Source organism: Cucumis melo, chromosome 12 (assembly GCF_025177605.1).
Source record: "Cucumis melo cultivar AY chromosome 12, USDA_Cmelo_AY_1.0, whole genome shotgun sequence".
Classification (NCBI taxonomy): domain Eukaryota; kingdom Viridiplantae; phylum Streptophyta; class Magnoliopsida; order Cucurbitales; family Cucurbitaceae; genus Cucumis; species Cucumis melo.
The window spans coordinates 19165240-19182024 of NC_066868.1; the positions used below are offsets into that span (position 1 = coordinate 19165240).

At 33.6% G+C, this 16785-nt stretch overlaps 1 protein-coding gene across 1 annotated transcript; it reads left to right on the forward strand.

Annotated features, from left to right (window-relative positions):
• Positions 1 to 728: 728 nt before the first annotated feature.
• On the forward strand, positions 729 to 3463 carry LOC103498287 (fe(2+) transport protein 1). The gene is made up of 3 exons (XM_008460843.3): positions 729 to 1453; positions 1639 to 1788; positions 2908 to 3463. Exons 1-3 carry the CDS (start codon positions 857 to 859, stop codon positions 3211 to 3213), a joined length of 1053 nt encoding a protein of 350 aa, XP_008459065.1. The 5' UTR covers positions 729 to 856; the 3' UTR covers positions 3214 to 3463.
• The last annotated feature ends 13322 nt before the right edge of the window (positions 3464 to 16785 follow it).

The window sequence follows — 16785 nt, forward strand, 5'->3', positions numbered from 1 at the left end:
ACACACAACCATGCATGCCTTTGCCCTTTGCCCAACGCTACCCACAAGCTTCCAAAAGCATTCCCAATCTCAACCACTTGCCCTATTTTTTATATTCACAAGTCTCTCCATGTACTTTGCTGTGTACTTTGCCTTCTCCAAATTCAAACCCTAATTTTTATACCTTTTTTTTTTTTGCCATTTTCACATCGAAGAAAAAAAACCCTTAAATATTCCCATTGAAACTATGAGCTACAATAATTATTAACATTTATTTAGAGTTGAAAAAAGCCCTTGTTGTAACATTTGAAAAAACATAAGTCTCGACGACCTTTTATAAGTGCCTTTTTTGTTTTGATAGCTTAAACTTTGATAAAACTAAATTGATGATAATGAGAAGTATGTATACCTAAAGTAGAAGAATCATTAATTTCGTATGTTGTATGTTTCAAATCTCCCATTAAAGATTGTATTTCAAAAATGGACAATAAAAGGGATCAAGTTTTAAAAATAGAACAAAAAATTGAACTAGCTATCAAAATAATGGTAATAAAAATTTAATGAACTTTATTTTATCTTTTCTAATATTTTTATCATTTCATTTTAACTCATTAATGGGGCTATTGGGATAGTTGCATTAAAAAAAAATTTAAAAAAATAGAGAGCACATGATGGCAACAAAAATAGAAACGTTTGATTTAAAATACCCTTTGGAGGGTTGATGAGAGAATCTCCTTGTTGTTAGGGTTTGTATATAAATAATAAGTTGTCCTTGTGCAAAATTCCACAACTCAAGGAAATTGAGATATCAATTTTCACTTATAAATCCAAATCCAAGTAGAGAAAAAAACTTGAAAGAAGGAAAAAGTCAAATCCAATGGCATCCTTCACTAAACTCATCTCAATCTTCTTGTTTCTCCTCTGTTTTCTCTCAATCCAAGCTGTTTCACAATCTGATGAATGTGAAACCACAGTCAATTCATGTACAAACAAAGGCAAAGCTTTACGTCTTAAAATCATTGCCATTTTCTCGATCCTCATTGCGAGTGTTATCGGTGTTGGCTCGCCACTCGTCACTCGATCCATCCCAATGTTGCACCCGGATAGAAACATGTTTGTCATTCTCAAAGCATTCGCAGCAGGTATCATTCTCGCCACCGGTTTCATGCATGTTTTGCCTGATTCTTTCGATATGCTTTGGTCGAATTGTCTCAAGGAGAATCCATGGCATAAGTTTCCCTTTTCGGGTTTCGTCGCTATGATGTCTGCCATCGTCACCCTCATGGTGGATTCTATGGCTACTAGTTTGTATACCAAGAAACATAACGAAGTTATGCCCGAGAATTCTCCGAGAGGAGGAGATGATCATGAGTCGCCTGTAGTGAGTGGTGGCCATTTCCACGGCCACCATCATATGGATGCTAAAGAAACTAATGCCGGTTCTCAACTCTTGCGTTATCGTGTCGTTGCCATGGTGAACATTTTCCTTCTCGTTTTTCTTTTCTTCTTTTTCATTTACTTTTGTTCAATAGAAAAGTATCTCAACGGATTAAACATATATCTACAAATTTGAACAATATTATCACACTTTTTGTCATTGAATAATAATAAAAAAAAAAAAAGTATTGATTCAGTAGTGTGTTTGAATCTTGTGGTTAGGTTTTGGAAATGGGAATTGTGGTTCATTCAGTTGTGATTGGACTTTCACTTGGAGCAACAAATGATACTTGCACAATCAAAGGTCTAGTTGCTGCTCTTTGTTTCCATCAAATGTTTGAAGGGATGGGTCTGGGTGGCTGTATTCTTCAGGTAATTCATTACTATTTGTTTTACATTTTGTAAGGGAAAGTATTTACTTTCCGTACATCTTTATACATCCCATTAAATTTTTCACTTGACAAAATTTTTTATTTTTATTTTAAATATTTTAATTTATTGTTTATATATATAGTATGACAGTAGAATACATAAAAGACGGATACATCTTCAGATTTATTTAAATATTATCTCTATTTATTTATTGTTTTTCAAAGTAAACATTGAAGTAGCTCCTATGGTCAATCTAAACTGTAGAATAACAATAACAATTATTGGTCACGTCATATCTCATAATAGTTTTTATATTGTGTGTCAATGGATTATTTATTAGAAATTAAATTATCACATATTCATGTTGAAAGTCCATGCCTTCGTAAACCATCCGTTGAATGAACCTACACCGTGTTTTTATTATCCATTCCATGACTCTTTTCTCCACTATTATTTAATTTAATGTAGTGATCATCCGGAAAAAAGAATAAGTTCACATTGGGAAGTGATTATAAAATTATTAAAATTAACCTTTTTTATATTCCTAATTCCGATGAATACTTATTTAATTACTCAAAATTAATTTGTTTAGTTTTACTCATTCGAATGCATTTTTTTATTTCATCAAGATCAATTTTGAATGATTAAAATAATTTTCATCATTGAGTTGATCCTGAAAAGTGAAGGCTTATAGACCAATTTGATTATCAAAATGGTTATTCATATCCAATCCGTAAATAAATAATTAATATATTGAGTTGGGTCGGTCGACCGATCAAAATGTTTAGATCAATACTCTTAAAAATGATAAAATGATTTAAGCATTTTAGAATAACTCTCAAACATCATAAAAAAAAAATGTGGGATTAAACTTTTATTCAAACAAATTGTGGTTCTCCCAAGGCCACGAGCTCTTTCTTATTAAATCAGTAAAACCATTATAACCAAGTTTAGCTTTGTTTGCTCCTAATTTAGATGATTTATTGGTCCCCTGTACATAAATTATAATAACCTTTCATCAAACTAGGGCCTAAACTATATCTCATCAAAACCCTAAAATTGCAAAAGGTTCGAATCTAGATTATTAATGAAGTATAAGTATATATATTATTGATGCAGGCAGAATACAAGTGGATGAAGAAAGCAATAATGGTATTCTTTTTCTCAGTGACAACCCCATTTGGGATAGCACTTGGAATAGGTTTATCAAAAACATACAAAGAAAATAGCCCTATTGCACTCATAACTGTGGGATTGCTAAATGCTTCTTCAGCTGGCCTTCTCATTTACATGGCTTTAGTGGATCTTCTTTCTGCTGATTTTATGGGCCCTAAATTACAAGGCAGCATCAAACTTCAAGTCAAATCCTACATTGCTGTTCTCTTAGGAGCTGGTGCTATGTCTTTAATGGCAAAGTGGGCTTGATTTGATATTTAATTCAACCCCAATCTAAGCTTCTCTTCTTCTTCTTCTTCTTTTTAATTTCTTTCAATAAATTAATGTATGTTCACTCTAAAACTTTCTGATCATATCATATCATTCATTTCTCTTTCTTTCTCTTTCTTTTTTGTTTTGTTTTGTTTTTTTTTTTTTTTTTTTTTTGTGTTTGTAGATTGTAATTATTGTGATCTCCTTAAATGTCAATGATATGGTGTACTTTTGTAGTTCTTGATTATTTCACTTCTTTCTGAAGTTGAACTAGTAAATGTATGGTTAGTTCTTTTTATTTGAAATGTGTGTTGTTACTCTATAGAGAGAGTTCATTTTCTTAATAAAAGTTTGGGTAAAGTTTATATTTTACCCTTTTTTCACTTTGTGCTCTTTTGGTCATCTTCTAAACTTATCTAATCATATTCTTTTCTTTTCTAAAAAAATCTAAATATGGTCATTTTTTTAAAAATAGTTAAACTATTTACCAAATATAACAGAATTCATCCAACTCTTTTTAGTATATTTAAGTTTTTTGTTATATTTTGTAAATAATTTTTTTTATAATAATTTCCCTTATATAATTATGGATAGAGGTTTGAGTTTTTGATATAGGAAAGAAAGAAGTTATAAAAATGTAAACTACGTAACATGTTGGTTGTAATAAATAATCTTTTGGTAAATTATTTTTTGTTTTTGGTTGTTGAGAATTGATCTTTTCGATGGTCATTTTATGTTTAGTTTTATTTTAGTATCTATTTTGTATTACTGTTTTGAGAAAATATCAAGCCTACTCTTGAAAAGTAAAGAAATGTAGAACTCATTAGATATACATCTCGCTTTGTGTAAAATTAAGTGATTTATTTCTTTTATTATTTTACAATAGTTTTAAGTACAAGTGTTGAATTTTAAGTTAAATTTTAAAGACAAAATAAGTTTTTAAAAAGATTTTTTTAGTTTTAAACATTTGACTTGGCTTTCTTAATTAAATATTGGTAAATTGTAGATAACAAATTTAAGGTGTTATTTGATGTTAACTTTTAAAAATTAAAAAACAAATAGTTACTAAACCATGATATAGATACAAATAAAGTGTTTGTTTTTTATTATACTACGCATTCAACTCTTTTACGTAAGTAAAATGAAAATTATCGTAATAAATATAAAGAAATTATGCTTAATATTTAAAAATCAAATAGGTGTGGAATAATGGTAGCAATAAATAAAATACACAATTCAGTTAGGAATGAGATAAGTGATAAAATTAGCATGGGAGGTGGTAGGTGATGACTTTGTTGAATGCGTTGGGTGATTTGTCTTTTGTCAGACTTGGATATTTCTAACCAACTTTATGTCTTTTTAAATTGCTTGACTTTCTAGATCATATTTAAATTAAAGGTGAACTAAGGCATTTGTGATTGATGTTGAGTAGGCTATAGTTTAGGTAATATTTTTTAAAATAGGAAAATATATGTTAAGTGATTGATCTATTGAAGGAAACTTTTCTAAATATAATAAATTACTGAAATATTTACGATCCGTATAACAAAACCCATAAATTTATCTATTTTTTAAATATTCCAGATTTGCTCTTCTATCATTTTCTCCTCCCACGATTTTTATCCTCTTCTTCCTCTTCCTCGGTAGTCATGCAATTTCTTCCATTTTTTTTTAGATTTGGGTAACCAAATCTATTTCTTTTTATTCATGTTTCTTCTTTTTCTTTTTCTTCTTTCTTCTTTTCTTTTTTAAACCGATAATGCATAAAGAATCTTGAAGAATTAGTTAGGCATTTAAATTAGAGTAACTAAAAATTAAAAGATTGTGTATAAAGAATATTAAAAAAAAAAATCTTCTTTCTTCTTTTCTTTTCTACGCAGATGGTGTATAAAGAATCTTAAAAAAATTGGTGGGGATTTAAATTAGAGTGTAACAAAAATTAAAAGGTCGTGTATAAAAAATATTGAAAAAATCGTTTATACCAAATTTTGAAAAAAAAAAATCGTTTAGATTTTGGGTAGTCAAATCTAAACGATCGTGTAGCCAAATTTAAATGATCGTATACCAAATTTTGAATTTATTTTTTTAGATTTGGAACCTCAAATCTAAACGATCGTGTAGCCAAATCTAAACGATCGTATACCAAATTTTGAAAAAAAATGGTTTAGATTTGGCGATCGTGTAGACAAATCTAAATGATCGTGTACCCAATTAATTAAACGATCATATAGCAAATCGCGTTACCAAATATATTACGCGCATTGTTGACGGGGCATTTTTGGTATTTTACACGGTGGGCCTCTAGGCTTTTTCTATTTTCGAAATTGTTCTATACAATGTAAATAATTTTTCACTTTTTTATATTTTTGAAAAGACTCTATCTATTTATAACAATATTTTAGGTATAATTTAATTTGCTTTCTTTAGTTTTTGTCTTGATCTTTGTAATTTTGTCTAACTTCTTTTGAAAGAGAGTATTTATCCCACCCATTGTTTAAATTTAAAATTTTAATTTCACATTTAAACAAATATACTTTAGGTTAGAGATTAGAATAAGTATATAGAAAAACACATCTAACGATGAATTTACAAAAGGAAAAATATAACTTTGCATACTTGTCTGGTACTTAGCCACACAAACTTTACTGCTGACTTACGGTGTGTTGCTTGCTACACAAACTCTATTACCTATGTCAGAAAGTGAAATAATGTAGAAATTAGGCCATTTGAGAGTGAGATTCAAAATTATATTTGTACGTACTTAAAATGATATTTTTATAAAGGTAATTGATCTTGGTTAATTTAATAGAGTTCTTGAGTTATTTCTTTAAAATGTAATCATAAAACTTAATAGGCCGTGAGGAGTGCCCGACCCATTGGCTATGTAACAAATTTATGTAAAGTAACGAAGGCTTATCGCATTGGAATGGAAGAATACGCATGAAAATGTAAAGGATTTGGTTAACTTGTGTTTCGCATATTACTAAAGAACTTAATCCCTATTTTATCACATTTTATATGTCTTATCGTAGGATATTAGCCAAAAAGAAGTAGAGCAAGACGATAGAACGTCAGGCGAAGAGACCCGTTTAACCAACAAGGCGCGATGATCAAACAAGCTAGGCAATCTAATGCACTAACAAACAAATTTAGTTGGCACAAATGTCAGAAAAAGGACAAAATGACGTCTATGCGGCGCTGATGCAGCTTTAATCAAAAACATTAATGAGGTGTGGAATGTCCTGTCAACATCACTCCCCACCTATAAATAGAAGCATGTGAGTCTCGTACCTAAAAAAGGCTGAAATTTGACTAGGTATTAAAGAGAAGGCGTTTGGACATGGGCTAGGCAATAAGAAGTAAGCGTTTGAAGTTACCGTGAGATGAAGAGATAGGCGAGGAACCTCAGAACACGACTGAGTTTCTCCCAAAGGCGAAGACTAAGCGATAAGAGGTAGGGAAGTTTCTGGAAATTTTTCTAGAGATACTTAATGGGCCACGTGGAGATGTTTAAGCTAAGCATGGGTTAGATTAAACACTAAGCTTCCACGTGCACCACCTAAGAGTGGGAGCTAGCAAATGATTAAGAGTTTTGGGGTGACTAATCCATTTATGGACTAGTATAAATAGGGGTGAAGTCAGACCATTCAAGAGTCTGTTGCTAAGATTCAGGAAAGAGAACTAAGTACTTGAGTTGCTAGTGAAGGCTTAAGCGAGAAGAAGAAGATTAGAAGCAAGTGAAGTTTAAGTTTCTAAGTTGTGTGAGTGTTTTTCTTCAAAGAATTTCTTATGTTTAAAAGGTTTTCTTTAAAGTCTTGCTAATTTGAAATGATGAATCAATACAAATGTTCCCAAATAAATTTATACATGAAAAGTTCATGTTATGTTTTAAAGTATGTTTTATGTGATTCTAATGATTGTAAAATGGTGTTCAAACCATTAGTCTTCTTTCTATCAATGAGCTAATTATTATGTGTACATAAAGAGTAAAGACAACCATGTATTTGGCGTGCATGGTGGAATGGGACGGGACAATGCATAAAAGATGTGTATTGCGCTTCGGCCTGAGCAACAAGGAATGACTCATGATATTCTTGGATGTTGTTGATGAAAAGGCCATCTTAGTAGTCTAAACATGATATGATGAGTTTTTGCATAGAGAATGATTCATTTTCTTGTCGAAAGAAATGTATATCATTAATGTGTCTTCATGTGAAATGATGTTTTATGCGAAATGATAAGGATGTTTAAGCGATTTGATTTGAATAATGATGTTTTTATGAAAGGTATTTCGCATAAAGGTTTTCTTAAAACCTCACTAAGTCTTTTGCAAATGTTTTTAAGTCTTACTTCCTAGGTCACCAGGTATTAAAGCCAAAGTAAGGAAAGGGCGAGAAGCTTGCTAGGTGAGAAAAGGCTGCCAAGGTGTTTAGCTTAAGTTAAAGTGTTGTTTATGTAATTTTGCTAAGTGTTGTCAAGTGTTGTAAACATATGATCTAAGTAAAAATAGTTTAAGAATTGGTTACTTCTTTGTGTTAAGTTGTTTATCGACTTAAGTTTGTGTTTTTAGTTCAAGGGTAAATTGTTATGCTATTAAGCAAAGCTTAAGAACCTCAAACTGAGTGTTTTGACATTTAACACATAAAAAATACTCAAAGTCATACCGCATCTCGCATGGCAAGTCGGATGCTTGCAGGGTAGGGTGTGACAAGCATCTACTTCAAAACAAGGGTGTGCAATTGGACTGGAGAGCAATCTCATTCTATCTTCCATTCTTTATGTCTCAAGTTTTAAGTGAGAGCTTAGAACAAAAAGAGAGAGAGAGAGAGAGAGAGAGTTCTTCCCTTACCATTTTCCCCTCAGCAAACAAGCAAAAATCATGGCCAGGGAGTATGAGAAATCATACTCTAAGGCTTGACATATTTCTTCGTATACCATTTTATAGTTTTCTTGTATTAATTTGTAAAATGTACTCCATGACCAAAAGGCCTAAAGCTATGTTTATAATATTAACACATTTCTTCTACCATTTTTCCATCTCTCTTTCGCTATTCACTTTCAATCCATTTAATTAGTTTATAACTACTACAATGTGTTATTGATACTAGAGAATGTGAATGTATGTCTTGTAAGTTTTGTTTAGCTAAACACAGATGTCAAAGCATTGTTTATTCGAGAGAAAAGACAATCACATTGATAGCAATCGCCTGACAAGAGAGAGCATGTATTTAACTAAGGGAGCGGTGAAGAGATTGTAGCAATACACTTTCATCTCGTCGAGTTTATCCTTCGCATAAGTTACAAAAATGTTAACGTGTACGACAAAAGCACCAAAAAGTTGTTGGCCTTAAATAAGGATAAATTACTTGCAATCCATGTAAACTGATTAGATACAATTCATAGCTTAACTTTAAGTATTGAGATCCTGAGAGGCAAGCAAGTATGTCGAAGGCATCGAAAGGACACTCACCTTAATTATGAAGTTAATAGATGCTTTGTATCGCCTTGAAATATTAATGCACAATACATTGTGATTAGTTAATTAAATATTCATTCATGCCATGCCTACAATATGATTTCAATTTCCATCACACTCCATCACCATGATCACTTTCCACCACTAATTGTACCTTAGTGTATATAATTAGGGTAAAATATACGATTCATATCCACAATGTATATATTATACTACATGAGTTGAGTTGCATGATAGATTAAATAGGAACATTAATTCCCTGAGTTCGACCCTTAACTTACTAGGAAACCTCTCTTCGCTTACATTTGAGCGATAGAGAGGACTTACCATTATATGTATTACATGTATATCATGAGAAATCAGCAATGCATGTATGATAGAAAGTGCATCTTTCATCGCATCATCCTATGAGTCGACTACTAGGTCGCTCAATTATAGCTTAAACATGACATATCCACAAATAAACATTGCTTTCACAATATAACAAGCAAGTTTTTGGCGTTGTTGTTGGGGAATTGATGATTTTCCTTTTTGAATTTAATATGTGCGCTAATTTTATGTAGAAGTTTTGCTTCAGCTGAATCACATACTTTAGCCAAAGAGTGTGTGAACACATAAGTGAAGGTGAACAACCTGAATTCAAACTTGACCCTGAGATAGAGCAAACTTTTCGGAGAAATAGAAGACAGAGACAGTGGAGACAAAGAGCTAACCAAATGGATAATCATAACAACCAATGTATCACTGCCAACCAAGCTGCCCAAGAACCTAATCCCGCTTACTTGGCCCATGATTTGGCTAAACCTATACGGTCTTATGCGTAACCCAATCTTTATAACCTTAACCCTCATATTGCCTACCTCACATTTGGCGAGAATTCATGTTTTGAGATCAAACCCATCATACTACAGATGATTCAAAATGCGAGGTAGTTCAATGGCCACCCATGCGAAGACCATCATGAACACATTTGCAGTTTCTACTTTATTTGTGCCTCATTCCAGTTGCAATTCGCTCTTTTTCCATTTACACTAACGGATGAGGCTAAACGATGGGTAAACTCTCTGGAACAAGGAGAGGTGACAACATGACAAGACCTAATAGAGAAACTCATGAAGAAATTTTTCCCACCCATTGAAAATGCAAGAAAAGGGCAAGACCTAATGCTCTTCAAGCAAAGAGATAAATAAAATCTACACAATGTGTGGCGAAGATTTAAACGTCTGGTGAAAGCATGCCTACATGTGTATTGATTGAGGTATTCTATTTCGGACTAAGCGAGGATACACAGCAGACTGCTGATGCTTTGTTTGTAGGAGGAATGTTGAGGAGTTCCTACAACCAAATAAAGAACGATAGACTCTATGGCCAACAATAGCCAAGAATGGAATGATGATGGCTTATTGGTTTGCAGCAAGGAGATAAAGGAAGAAATAAAGAAGGAATTAGTAGAAATGCAATGGTGGCATTACAGGGATAAGTTACCGAAATGAGCAAGTTGCTTCAATCTATGGCATTATCGTAAGTAAACATCGCGAGCAGCCTTGTCAGGCAGTAAAGCAGTGAATGAGATGGGATGTGTAGGGTGTGGCAGTCCTCACAACATTGACGCATGGCCACTCAATACTGAAATTGTTGCATATGTGAAGAATAACCCTTAAACACCTACAATGCTAGTTGGAGAGATCATCCCAACTTTCGTCTAGGAGAAATATAGGGTTAGAATAATCAAGGACGACAAGGTGGTCAGGGTAATTATCACGGTGAGGCACCTGGCTATCGCCAAAGGCACTATAACAAACCACACCACTCAGCACCTTAGCAACAACAAGTCACCACAACTGCTTCATCCTCCTCCTCATCTATGGAAACCCATCTTTGGGATTTTATGTAGAGGAATGATGCCCTTCTGTAAAGCCAAGCTACATCAATAAAAAAATCTATAGGCACTTAGCCAAAAATTTCTTCGAAAGACCACAGGGATCCCTCCTAAGTACTACTGAAATGTCAAACCAAGGTGGGGGATCTAAGAAAGAGAAGTGTCAATCTATGACACCTAAAAGTGAAATGAATTTGACCATCCATGAACCATAATCCAAACGTAGAAATCCCACTTCTAGTTCTCTAATGCCACAAATGGCATCCTAAGCAATGTTTATTGTCCCTTCGATATCTCTTTAACCAATAATGCTTCTTTCTTGCAGAATAATGACGTACAGAAGAACAAGGAAGTGCAAAGTACTAGGCGAGATGAACAAAGCGGCGAAGCGTCTAACCAGGCGACAAGCATAAATCCTATATCACCTCCTACATTTCTTAGTCACCACAAGAAGAAAGGCTATAAAAAACAATTCCAGAAGTTTATGGACGTCCTGAAGCAGCTTTACATCAACATTTCATTTGTTGATGCGTTAGAGCATATGCCTTCTTATGTGAAAGTTTTGAAAAATATCTTTGTGAAAAAGAGAAGGATGACTTACTTTGAAACAATAGCTCCAACGCAGGCAACAAGCGATGTCTTCAAGAATGGGGTACTTGAGACGATGACACACACTGGAAGCCTTGTTATACCATGCTTTATAGGCAACGTGGATCTTGGTTGTGCACTATAAGACCTATGAGCAAGCATCAACTAAATTCCTCTCTCTCTCTTCAAAAAATTAGGGATAGGGAAGGTTCAACCTACACATATAGCCCTCTAATTTACTGATAGATCTATTATACGACCTGAGGGCAAGATTAAAGATGTATTGGTTAAGGTGGACAAGTTTTTCTTTTTCACAGACTTCGTCATCCTGGGCTACGAAGCAGATTGAGAGGTACCTATCATTTTGGGATGACCATTTTGTCAACAAGTCGTGTCCTTATAGATGTCCACCAAGAGGAATTGACCATGCAACTTAATGACTAAGAAGTCAAGTTCAACGTTGTTAATGCGATAAAGTTCCTCTTTGATGTTTAAAACTGCAATTCGATAAAATCACTTGAGTGGGATTATTGCGAAGAATAAGTATTTGTCGAACTTTTTAGCTCTGAAGAATTCTTTGAAGAAGAAGATCTTGAATACATCTTGGAAGAAGTTAACGTCGTGTTTGGCACAAGAAAGTTTGAGCTTTGGATCTGCAACACAAAGGAGATAGGAAGAATAAGCCATCAATTGAAAAGCCACCAAAATTAAAGCTCAAGTCATTGCCTAACCACCTGAAGTATATATATTTTAGGGAGAATGACACTATGTCCATCATCATATTTGCCAATTGAATGTTGTAGAAGAGAAGGCATTATTGATCATGTTGAAATACCACAAGAAGGCGATAAGATAGACCTTGGTGAATATTCAAGGAATAAGCTCATTCTATTGCATGCATAACATTAGGCTGGAAGAAGCGCAAGAGGGCTCCATTTTGTTTCAAATGCGATTAAACCCCGCGATGAAAGAAATAGTAAAGAAAGAAATTATCAAATATAATGACGCGAGACAGTGAATGGGTTAGCCAAGTCCAATGTGTTCCAAATAAAGGGCGAATGACTATTGTGAAAAATGAAAATAATGAATTGATCGCAATGCGAACAATCGTTGGGTGATAGATCTATATGGACTACAGCAAACTGAATGCGGCAACAAAGAAAAAGCACTTTCCCTTACCTTTCATTGCTTAAATGTTGGACAAGCATATAGGGAAGAAATTCTACTGCTTTCTAGATGATTATTCTGGTTATAACCAAATTACAATTGCACCTGAAGACTATGTTTACTTGTCCTTATGATACGTTTGCATTTCACCATATGCTATTTGGCTTATGCAACATGCTAGGGACATTCCAAAGGTGCATGATGGATATATTCTCAGACTTCCTGGAGCGATCAGTTGAATTTTTTATGGTTGACTTCTCTATTTTTTGGGACTCCTTCAAAGAATGTTTGGACAATTTGGAAGATGTGTTAAAGAGATCCGAATAGACATGACTCGTGCTAAACAGGGAGAAATGTCACTGTTTGGTAACAGAGGGAATTATGCTTGGGCACAAAATCTCCCACATAGGACAAGAAGTGGATCTTGCGAAGATTGATGTGGTAAGTAAGTAGCCACTGCCTTCAGATTTAAAGCCATCGAGGAGCTTTCTAGGACATGTTGGATTATATCGCAGATTTATCAGAGGATTCTCCCAAATTTCTAAACCCTTGAGTAACCTGCTATACGCCGATCAACCTTTCATTTTTTATGAAAAATGTCACCAAGCGTTTTAGACTTTAAAAGACACGTTGACCTCAACGTCTATCCTCATCACCCTTGATTAGTCGCAACCATTTGAACTTATGTACGACACAAGTGATGTGTGGTGGGGGCTATGTTGGGTCAAAAGAAAGACAAAGTGTTCCAACCAATATACTATGAGAGCAAAACTTTTAATGAAACCCAAAAGAATTACACAACTACAAAGAAAGAATTGCTTGCGGCAGTATTTGCAATAGAAAAGTATAGGAGCTACATTGTTGGTTTCAAAGTTACTTTGCACTCTAATCATTCTGCGATAAGATATTTAATAGTGAAGAAGGACGCAAGTCGCGGTTAATCAAATGGATCTTATTGCTCCAAGAGTTTGATTTGGAGATTGTAGACTGCAGGTACCGAGAACCAGGTAGCAGATCACTTATCACCTCTTAATAATGAACCTTTCCAATGCAAAAAGAAAGAAATTACAAACGACTTTTCTCATGAGCAGTTATTGCACATTGAAGAAAAGAAACCCTAGTATGCAGATATAATCAACTATTTGGTATAGAAAACATGGGCACAAACTTCAACAATCAGCAAAGAAAGACATTGTTTCATGAATGTAGATTCTATAGATTAGATGAGTCCTTCCTATACAGATTGAGGTTGGACTAGATATTAAGAAGATATATTCCTGAGTATGAAATAAAAAAGATAATCCCCAAGCGTCATGAAGAACCTTACAGAGGACACTTTGGCGAACAAAAGACGGTTGCAAAGGTCTTACAGAGTGGATATTTCTGGCCCACTCTTTTTCAAGATGCGAGATTTATGGTCAACTGTGACCAGTGCTAGAGGATGGGAAATATGTCTCATAACGACGATGTAACGACCCGAACTTTTAAACTAAGTTAAGATTATCAAAATTAACAAAAATAATTTGAAAATGTGACACGCGGGTTCTAACAATTTTAAAGAAATAAAAACAAATAAATAGGATAAAATCTTTAAGTAAAATGGTTAAAATTTAAAAATACTGAAAGACATATAAATGAGTGCGGAAGCTGAACTGTGTCTCTATATGGCATGCCACAGATCCCTCGTTGTCGCTCGCCAGCTTCTTAAGTTCTTTACATTAGCCTGAAATATTAAACATAGCAAAGAGTGAGTATATAAATATACTCAGTAAGGGACCCACTACTAGTCCCGCTAGGTGATCTGTTAACTTTTCGTTAGAAACATAATCATAACGTTGTGTGTCCAATGGAACACACCTGAGTGAGTGAGACCTTACGAACACCCCTAAATCGTGTGAGTGGTTCCGTCGGAACACCCCTAGTCATGCGAGTGTTCTCGTATACATAATATAACAGTCCCCTAACCGTGCATGTGATCCGTAGGTACACCTCTAATTCGTGCGAGTGATCCCATAGGAACACCCCTAGTCGTGCGAGTGATCGTAGATACACACTCCATAAACATATATGTAATACGTAGGTACACCCCTAATCGTGCGAGTGGTCCCGTCGGAACACCTCTAGTCGTGCGAAAGACCCCGTATACACAATATAACTATCTTCTAACCGTGCATGTGATTTGTAGGTACAATCCTAAATCTTGCGAGTGATCCCGTAGGAACACCCCTAGTCGTGCGAGTAACCGTAGATACACACTTCATAAACATATACGTAATACGTAGGTACACCCCTAATCGTGCGAGTGATCCCGTCGAAATACCCCTAGTCGTGTGAGTGATCGTAGATACACACTCCATAAACATATATGTAATACGTAGGTGCACCTCTAATCGTGCGATAATACCAAAATATACATATATCTTTATTCCCATTATCTTTTCTCAAAATAATTAATTATCTTCAATAATAATTAATTATTATTCTTCCTCTAAAATAATCATTATTCTTCCACGATGATTATTTATTATTTATCTTTCTCCAAAATAATTAATTATCTTCCAGAATAATTAATTATTATTTATATTCCTCCAAAATAATTAATTATCTTCCACAATAATTAATTAGTTATTATTTATCCTTCTCCAAAATAATTAATTATTATTTATCTTTCTCCAAAATAATTAATTATCTTCCACCATAATTAATTATTATTTATCCTATTACAAATAATTATATTTTCCTAAAATATAATTATCTTTCTTTTTCTCCCTTAATAAATATCTTTTCTCTAAAATCAAATTATCTTTTCTTTAAATAATTATATTTCAACAAATATAATTATCTTTTTCTTCAACATAATAATTATATATATATTTCCATATATACATATAATTATCAAATCTCCAACAAACACTCTACAATTTAATTAAATAGCATCCATAATTATTTAATTAAATTCAACTTCAACATCACTAAAAATCCACAACTTTACTTAATCCTCTTAACCTACAATTTAATCAAAATCTCAACAAACAACACTTGCTAAAACCTCTAAATTAATTAAATATTCATCCAATAAATATTTAATTAATTTTAATTCCCACATAATCAAATAATTCTCATTAAATGAATTCAAAATAACCACCAATAAGTTAAATCTAATTAAACAAAACTAAGATAATTAACTCCAAAATTATCTTATTTTTCAGGGTGTTACAGATGAAATGTCTCAAAAGCCAATCTTAGAGATTGAGCTCTTTGATGTCTGAGGGATTGATTTTATGGGACCATTTCCTCAATCTGGTGGTCACACCTACATCTTGTTGGTCATGGACTATGTTCCGAAGTGGATTGAAGTCGTCTATTGTGAGAAGAACGATGTGATGACAGTACGCAAATTTCTGAAAAAGAACATTTTATCGAGATTTGGGACAGCTAGAGCCCTTATCAACGATGAAGGTTCTCACTTCATCAATTGCATCATTACCAAGCTGAACGCTAAGTACAAATCAACATAAAATTGTCACTGCATACCCTCCTTAAACAAATGGTTAGGTGGAAGTCTCCAACCGAGAAATCAAGAAAATTTTGGACAAAGTAAAAATTCATCCCACAAGGATTGGGTCAATCACTTGAATTTGGCGTTATGGGTAGCGTATCGCACTGCATACAAGACAACCATTGGCATATCTCCTTATGCGTTCTTCTTCGAGAAGGTCTTCCATTTACCACTGAAGTTAGAGCACAAGGCTTTATGGGCGTACAAAAAGTTAATTTTCGACAATCATGACGTAGGAAAGACCAGGTTACTTCAGTTGCACGAGCTTTTTCAAGAGTGGCATTCTCAAGCATATGAGAATGCAAAAATTTATAAAGAAAAAATGAAGGCATGACACAACTGCCACATTTGTAAACATGAGTTATACCCTGAACAAAGAGTACTACTCTTTAACTCACCTTTGCGTCTATCTCCAAGTAAACTTCGTTCATGATGATTTGGGCCATTTGTGATCAAAGAGATCTTCACACGTGGTGTTGTGGAGATCACATCACTAGATGTAAGAAATATGTTTAAGGTAAGTGGGCAAAGACTCAAAGCATACTATAAAGATGAAGATCGCATCAAAATCTCCATGGACTAGGGGTAAAAAGCCTTTATATATATTATCTTAAACTCATTGATGCATTTGTTCACTGGATCACATGAAAATATGTAATGCAAACGTATCATTTTTGTGCATCATCTTTTATCGCTTTATTTTTCTTTCTTTCTTTTCACTTTATTATTTTTTATCTTTTTCTTTTCTTTATTTATTTATTTATCACTTTTCTTTACCGCTTTATTTACTACTTTCTTTATCACTTTTTTTTATTGCTTTTTAGGTAGATTATTTAGAATTTTTTTGTGCCTGTGAGGAAATAAAGGAAAGTTGTATGCGAGCAAGAAAGTGTGACCTGT

What these genes read in the sequence shown, in the direction of transcription:
- LOC103498287 (XM_008460843.3), top strand. Translation starts at nt 857, where the DNA reads ATGGCATCCTTCACTAAACTCATCTCAATCTTCTTGTTTCTCCTCTGT. An exon ending in GTTATCGTGTCGTTGCCATG is followed by an intron (nt 1,454 to 1,638) that starts GTGAACATTTTC and finishes TCTTGTGGTTAG; the next exon opens with GTTTTGGAAATGGGAATTGT. An exon ending in TGGGTGGCTGTATTCTTCAG is followed by an intron (nt 1,789 to 2,907) that starts GTAATTCATTAC and finishes TTATTGATGCAG; the next exon opens with GCAGAATACAAGTGGATGAA.